The 8,761-nt window shown below is 40.6% G+C and overlaps 1 protein-coding gene across 1 annotated transcript; it reads left to right on the top strand.

Annotated features, from left to right (window-relative positions):
* The first annotated feature begins 1,435 nt into the window (after positions 1-1,435).
* f3a (coagulation factor III, tissue factor a) lies at positions 1,436-8,499 on the top strand. Its single transcript, XM_079181159.1, has 6 exons — positions 1,436-1,584; positions 3,575-3,686; positions 4,255-4,448; positions 5,546-5,727; positions 5,813-5,978; positions 7,818-8,499. Exons 1-6 carry the CDS (start codon positions 1,518-1,520, stop codon positions 7,961-7,963), a joined length of 867 nt encoding a protein of 288 aa, XP_079037285.1. The 5' UTR covers positions 1,436-1,517; the 3' UTR covers positions 7,964-8,499.
* Positions 8,500-8,761: the final 262 nt, after the last annotated feature.

The raw sequence follows: 8,761 nt of genomic DNA, 5'->3' as shown, positions 1-8,761 counted from the left end.
CCAGCAGGCTTCTGGGGGGTCACAGGGTATATATGGCCCATGCTTAGAAGAATGGATGGATAGATAGTTCCACAGATGATTCATCTCTCTCTTTATTTAGGATGTGTCCTCACTACCAAGATGGTGACAGCCGGAGGTGGAGCTTCAAAACGGCACTTCAGAAACCTATGGGTGACGTCACTGCGACTACATCCATATTTTATGATCTCAATATATGATTTCATCACAATATAATTCCATTGATTCCATTGACAGATGATAAGTTATCATATTACATTATTGCCCAGCCCGAGTTGGTGCATAGTAGCTGTGAAATGTTTTTGTGAGCATTGAGGCTCAGGTGAGCTCTTGGCTCATAAACCTGTGCCTCACCTTCAGAGCATTGGTCAACCTTTATCTCAGGCCTATTGTGTGGAGATAATAAACGCCTATAGTTTGCAGCATGACTTGTAATATGAGTAACTTATTTCATGAAAAGGATTCAGACATGGGTGTTAGTTATTGCAGTGCATGCATCAAAGGGATTGCAGAGAGAAAAACAAAGTATAAAACCCTGAGGATCCAGCCCAGTGGTGGCAGGTGTTGAACTAGTCTCTCAGGATTAAAACAATGCCATAACAATATGATACGAAAGTCCCTGTATATGAAACCAAAAGATCACATTTTGTGACTATTTCACAAAATGCTATTAGACTAGGTTGGAGGATCATGAACTAATTATAACCACATATTTCTGTTATGTACAGCAGCGAAGTGCTTTTGTCAGCAGTATTCGCAGCAACAGTCCATGTCCAACTTAAGCTGGTTGGACACTGGAGCATTTCAAACATGAAACTCCCAGTTCAGCACTACAAACAATGAGGCAGAAAATGTGATCTTTTACAGAGAATTAAGGCAGTGGGCTTCAAATCCTGCAGCTAACAGCAGGGTGAAGTGAGTTTGAGCATAGTGTCAGCATATTTACTTATGGATTTTAGATATGCTTTGGGTCAGTTGAGCATCGATTTTGGTCCTGGTTGCATTAATAGTGTTCTCAATATGTAAAACTGATTTGACATCTGGCTGGAGGCTTGTGAGTATTGGTTCCAGTCATTCTTCATAATACATTGATTTTCTCACATGATTTGTACAATTATTTGTGAAAGACGAACGTGAATTAATCTTGCTAATACAATTGGTCCACATTAGAAACTGTACTTAGAATGTAAGCTCACGGGCTCTTTCTGTGGTGGAAAGTGTCGTAATTCAGGAGAAAACCTCGATTCATCCGCTGAATGACCTCAGCGGGACAGGCACGCACGCGCACTACAGTGGCATGTATAATAGCTGTCCCAGTCTGGTGACGTTACAGCCGGACGCTCCTTATTTGGGGAAGTCTCGCGCTTTTCTAGTGCTATAACCATCGGAGTCAGTCAGACTACAGCGAGACGGAAGGAATCCTAGACTAGAAGCGGTGAACAGAGAGCGCGCAGCACACTCTACCTGGACTACATTACCTGAGAGCAACCTGACCCGACATGGTGACGATAAGCCTCCCAGTAGCTCTATTGACTGTCTTCTTTCTCTTCACACACTCGGCCTCAGGTGAGTCCTAATAATATTCAGTCCATGCAACCCTAATAAGGAATGCATCGTTTTTTAAATCCTTTTCCTCAGATTACTTTCAGCATCAATAGCATGTGTTATTTCAGCGTCTGTAATATTAAAGTAAGGGTAGTAGATATAGTTTTCTTTGCTACTGATGCTTGTACTCTTATGTTTATATGTAATACTATGTAATACACAAATGAACATGCTTCTAAGCCTCTATCTTTAAGAAGTGACAATCCACACTGTAGAAATATCATTATTTAAGAATACGTTCAAATATGTGTGTGTAATATGATCTCACTTTTCCCTGCATGTGTAATCCTACCAATTTAAATCAAGATGACCTGTAACACTTAAATGCCCAGGTTCCTGTTCATACCTTAACGAGAATCAAACAACGCTCATCGCTGTTATTGCATCACGTTTACAACTAAGTCTATATCTGCTGATTGTGAGACTGTCTAGACCAGGGGTGGCCAACCCGCGGCTCCCGAGCCGCATGCGGCTCTTTGCCCGGTTTCATGCGGCTCTTATGTTCATATCGAAGTTTGTATTTGTGTTTTTTTAATGTTCGTGTTCGCTTCGCTTGAGTTAAATACGGTATTTTCGTCAAACGCGCATGTGCGGCCACAGATTACGTTCCTCGTCGACCCATTTAACGCCGAGACGGACTGTTTGAAAGCCCCGCTAGTCACAGACGAGGATGCGGCTGAGTTGGAGATGATCGATCTTTGTGAGGAGGACCAACTCAAACCTGCTTTAAGGGACGGGACCATTGAGTTCTGGAAAAGTGTGCCAATGAAAAAATACCCCAATGTCAAACGGGCTGCGCTTAAGATACTGTCAATGTTTGGGTCAACATACGTCTGCGAGTCTGTGTTTTCTACCCTGAAACACGTGAAATCAAAGCATCGATCTGTTCTGACTGACACCCATGTGAAAGAATTGCTTCGAGTGGCAACAGCGGAATACAAGCCAGATTTGAAGAGGATTGTTCAAGGCAAGGAATGCCAGAAGTCCCACTAAGTAACATGCATAGTAAAAGAAAAACACTATTGTAAATTATTATATTTTTGTTTGTGGACTTGGTTGAACTGAGAGTTTGTCTGTGTGAGACAGTGTACACAATGTTCATTGTTGAAAATGACTGGCCTGTGGTCTTAGGAGTCAATTTCTGTCATTATCATATTGGTGTGTGACATTTACAATAAATCTGGCTGAGCAAAGGTATGTGTGTGTGTGAGGAAGGGATAGGGTGATGTTCATGTGTGCCCATGTGTATGATGTGGCTCTTTGCGGTAACACAGTAAAAAATGTGGCTCTTGGTCTCTGACTGGTTGGCCACCCCTGGTCTAGACCACTAAATCTCTTACCCATTCTGATTTTTAATTGCCCTATTTTTTATCATACTGTCTCTAATTTGTCACATCTGTTTGCCCACTTTGGCTAAAGGAAGCGTTGATCTACAACCTGTTATAAGTCTATTGTGTCAATGATTCATTGATTTGTTTTAAATCCTCTATGCAGCGAACACATAGAAACTAGGCTTAGCCTCAGACTGTTGTTATCAAAAGAGCTTTTCTCTTGTGTGTTCTTTGGGTGGCACACTTAGTCAGAAGACTAGTGTGGCTGGACAGTCGGTGTGATAAATTGTGTCTAAATTGAATAGAACTATATGACCAAGGATCTCTTATTAACACTGATAGGAGCAACAGCTTTCACTCAGAACCTTAGGATCATTAAGAATAAAGTGCTGGGTTTAAACAGGTTTTATTTTACTAGCTCAGCTTAGCGTGATCATATGTAATAGTTTTGTAAAAAAACACACTTTTTATTCCATAAAAGGTGTAGTTCAGTGTTTACAAAGTTGTAAAATAATAATACTTTGTGCATGCATTGTTTTGCAATTTTTATATGACCCTCATTATTTGACCTTCAACTTCATATTGGGAATCTTATTTTACATGAACTCTTTTATTTCCAGGCTCCTATCCCCGAGCACAGAATGTCACTTGGAAATCCACCAATTTTAAAACAATTTTGAGCTGGGAGCCCAAACCATCAGCTGATTACTCCTACACAGTGGAGTTCTCTGCGTAAGTACCTGCATCTAAACCCTCGGCCTGTTGGCCCCTTCAAGAAATAACATTTCATTCCTAGCTTACTCAGGCACTTTATTTATTCCCCTCAAAGACACATTCAGGTTGTCAGTGTGTACTGAAGTACATTCCAGTCTGACATGCTGCAGAGTAACCTTGAAGGAAAGATCAACGGCAGCAGGGCATGATAAGAATCCATTACTGATCCAGTAAAAGATTGTACTGGAATGTTGATTTTAGGCCAGAGACCTTAAATGAGAGTGATAACTAAAAGGCACACAAACCTTAATAATTCAATAAGAGAACAATGAAAGAGGCAAGAACAATACCATTTAAATATCTGACAAAAATCCAATTACAAATGCCAACAACTGTATCGACGCTCCCCATATGTTCAAATCTATACAAAGACTCCTATCCTGCTGTGATTAATTATTGCATTCTGACCGTTATGTCTATATCTTAAAATGTATTTGTTCAGTGATATGATGTCCTGTAATCCATTCTCTTGTGTCTGGGCTTATTTTAATGTTTCATGTTCATGTGACTTATTGAACTGTTGCAGGGTTGGTGCTGACAAACAGAGGAACCCTCACTGTATCCGGTCCATCGTGACAGTATGTGATCTGTCCATCTCTCTAACTGACCTGAATGCCGTCTACACAGCTGATGTCCTGTCTGAACCCCCACTGGGGGCCACCTCGAGTCTCATCGAGTTCCCTCACACCAGCTCGCCACGATTCTGCCCCTACAAAGACAGTAGGTCCTTCTGCTACCACCACACACACACACACACACACACACACGCGCGCACACACACACACACACACACACACACACACACACACACACACACACACACACACACACACACACACACACACACACACACACACACACACACACATGTTTTCCTTACTTACTTAATTCTTATTCTCACAGTTTTGTCTATCATTTCTGTTATTAATAATCATCAGCTCATCAAGTTAATTGCTGAGCTGATGACAAGGTGACATTGCTAAAGCGAAGTCTCGGTAGCAGCCAGAAAGAAGCAAAATGATTCCCCAAGCTGTTGTGAACATAAATCACAGTATGCAGACCAACTTTCTTTGACCTGTATTTAAGATGGATGTACAGTCCTGTATTAAGAGGTGATGTATGTCGCTACAGAGATACCACACAGAGACTCCAAGAGCTGTGATTGGTCAGCTCTGGCTGCTTGTTTACCTTTAGCATTATTAGCAACCTTTTTAGTGCCCGCTTTCAATTTGACCTCCAAATTATGTGGTTTGGATTAAGACTACAACCAATGAATGAGTTCATAATCTATACATCTGCAAATGATTTTACCAATTATGAATCAATCATTTGGTCGCTGTATTAACAGAGAACTGTTGCCCAGTCATCAAATGTTACACCAACAGTCCAAAATGCAACATTCACATTTGAAAAGCTTAAACTAAAGCTTGTAGCCGAGAAAGTTGCCAATTAATGTTCTGTTGATCAATAAATCAACAAATATAATAAATAGAACTATAAACCATAAATCAACTAATTGTTGTAGCTCTAGTTTAGATAATGTGGACGTCTGACTGCTTGTGGCTTTGACCTGTCTGACTTTGTTGCAGTGCTGTCATGTTCACAATACAATATAATACAGTAATAGTAATGACAGACAAAACTATGAAAATGAGGCCAGACTTTTAATAAACTAAAATGATATTTGAGTTCGTCAAATGTGTAGAGAAGCTTATTTGCTCAGCTTTTTGGCCTCGAATGTCGCCAAACATTTCGGTCTCTGACCAGTGCTTTATATTCAGATAAACAACCTTTGATCCCTTGTTCCTCCTCCTCAGCTGATATCGGCAGACCAGACTTCAAGCTGAAAGTAAGTGAAGACAAAAAGAAGACCACCCTGTATGTGACTGACCCACTCACTGCCCTGTTTAAGGATGACCGCCAGCTGAACATCAGGGATATCTTCTCTCATCAGCTGCAGTATAAAGTCACCTATCGGAAAAATAAGAGCACTGGCAAGGTGAGTAACAGCAGACATTAAAATGTCTCATACACACATGAATAAGACAATACAAACTACATCTTTCCTTCTGTGTTGTCTGCAGAAAGTGCACATCTCTCAGACCAATGTAATAGAGCTGACTGATCTGGACCGAGGGGAGAGCTACTGCTTCAACATCCAGGCCTATATTCCCAACCGCATCCAAAATGAGCTGGGAGAGCTGAGCCAGACCCAGTGCTCCAACGACGACAACCAGTCCATCTTTGAAGGTGAGGTGTCATGATTCTTATAGAGGTTGCAAACAGGACACATGTGGACAGGGAAGTCATTCAGTTACGTCCTTCCTCAGTGCACAAAGTGTCCCGACTGAAAAGCTGCGTGGTGATCACAGTACTGACCAGTTCTCTGTCTGCCAAGTACTTCAATAGCAAGACACACACTCAGCAATAACCATGTGCTGAAACTCCATAGCGTTGGTGGTGCTACTTGTGGACGAAAGGAAATTCCACATCAAGTCAGAATTTAAAGTCCCAGTGGAACAGAAGTTAAGCTTCTGTACTAGGACATATTCCCCAGTCAAACAGAATATTTGTGCACTAAAATGTGGGCGCGCTCTAGATGTAGATTCAGAAATTCAACAGCTCCATCTTGCGTCAGCATTACGTGATTATATTTTTTTGTAGGTGGCATATTCCTGAAAGTGCCTCTGGGTGGTTATCATTGATTGGTGAAAGAAAAGACACACACACACACACACACACACACACACACACACACACACACACACACACACACACACACACACACACACACACACACACACAACGACTGCTGCAGGTCCACACATCTCTAAGAAGATGATGGGACAATGGGATGAAGTGCTGTGTGTGTGTGTGTGTGTGTGTGTGTGTGTGAGAGGTTATTCATAGTCATTGATGTTGTGAAGCCCTTGGCCTCTTATTACTTACACAAGAAAAATATTACGGCATTTTCTGAATATTTTAATAAAAAATAAAAAGAATTCCCAAAGAAGGAACTTGTTCCATTTGGAATCTTTTTCCTTTTTTTCCACCCTCAGGACAAAATCAGAAATATCTCAACTTTTCACCCACTTTTGATTGGGACATTTAAAGGAAAAGTATTGTGTGTGTATTAAAGCCTGATATATCTCCAATGCAGTCCAGAAAACTATTCAATGATCCAGACTGTTGCTCTTCATTACCATTAACACTTGTTTATTTGGACTCAATCCTACAAACACCAAATGTGGATTAATCCTCCAGTGAAAATAGTGCCAACCAAATCACTATTTCCTCCTGTTTGATTTTATGAAGCTAGCGTAAGTTCATGCAGGACACGGAAGTTATACGCCCCAGCTGTAACCAGCTGACAGCCAGCCGATTGAATCATAGCTTCCGATCGGCCACGCACCAATCACAGCCCACTCTCACTTCATGGAGGTTTATTTAAATATGGCTTCCTTCTCACTGATTCATTCTACATCTACGCTGCTACAGACCACACTGCTGGCGAAGCTTCGCCTCCTCACCCCAGCCTCCACCTCTTTGTTCATCTTCTGGCAAATGTTTGAAATGTATTTAAAAAATGTACCCCTGTCCTGTAAACCCAGGGGGGTTATTGCTCGGTGCTCCCAGTCTTAGCTCAGTAGCTGCTGGCTAATCCGGGGAGCATTCAAAGAGCGGAGCCATTATCGCCAAGTTTAACTGTATTCCATTTGTTGCAATAAATGGTTAAAATCTATAACGAGAGCGTTCCTGACTGAACTGCTTTTACTGAAGTTAAAAAAAAAAAAATGAAACGATACATTTGTAAGCTGTTTTTAAAGATATACATCTTCAGTAAGAACGGATGGGTTTGGTGGAGGGACCTGCAGACATGAGAAGAAACTATATATTTAGACCCACTGTGGTCAAACTCGAGGAACAGCTAAATCTTCAAAATGGTGTTCATTCTGTGCAAGACTTTTGTGTTGTGGGATGTAATGAATACTGCAGCCTGTAGGGCTTGATAGAATAGATTCATGCTTCACTGTCTTTATGTAAAGTAAAGCTCTTTAATGTATTGTTTTCTTGTTTTATCTTCCACAGTGTATTCAGTGGGTGTGATTGCTGCTGCCATCTTCCTCATCCTGCTGCTGATTGGCCTCATCATTGCGGTCACAGTGGTCTGCTGCAAGCGCAGGAAGAAAGCTCTGAAAAGCGGAAAAGAAGGAGTGCCACTCCGGGATGTATAGTGTGTGTTCCATCACACACACACACACACACACACACACACACACACAAATACACTGTGGTAACATGCGGTACAGCTGAACCGATTTAGTGCAACATTCCACTGTCAAACACTGGAATCAATCCTTCCTTTAGTTTCTGTGAAACTGCCTCTGATTATGTTAGACATATCTAATCCTTTCATGCTGCAGAAAAAGACACTGTTTGAACATTCCTACTGTAAGCTACACACTAGTCTGAGACTGTAATATTCCATTTCTTTCTTTTATATATGGTGAGTGGTACTTCGGATGACTGTAGATTACCAACTGATTTTATTTATTTCATTTAATATCACATTGGATTTTTGTGAGACTAGTAAAATCAAGACCTAGTATATATTATTTTTGTATCTGATGCTTAATTTATTGTGTTTAATTAAAATTAACATATTTGTATATGATGCAAGTATTTGCTCTTTTATACTTCAGGTTGTTGCAGATCATTTTTATCATGTGGTGAGATGTTGAAGAGGTAATAAATATTTTACAGAACAAGACCAAGTTGTATACTTCAAAAACATTTCTCTCTATTTCACTGTCAGTCTGTTAAATGATGTTCAAGTCAAACTGGAGAAGAAATCCTGTATGTTCATCATCTCTTTGTACTGTAAAAACAGCACACTAGAGCAGGATGACCATATTATTGACGGATCAATATTACCAAATATCTGTTCTTTAAAATGACTTGATTTAAAATGTTCATTGTGTTGTTTTCAGCGGTGAGCATCATCACAGCAACTCGGTATGAAAAGTGTGTGG

This window comes from Pholis gunnellus (assembly GCF_910591455.1).
Source record: "Pholis gunnellus genome assembly, chromosome: 20".
Classification (NCBI taxonomy): Eukaryota; Metazoa; Chordata; class Actinopteri; order Perciformes; family Pholidae; genus Pholis; species Pholis gunnellus.
This window is presented reverse-complemented; position numbering and strand designations above follow the sequence as displayed.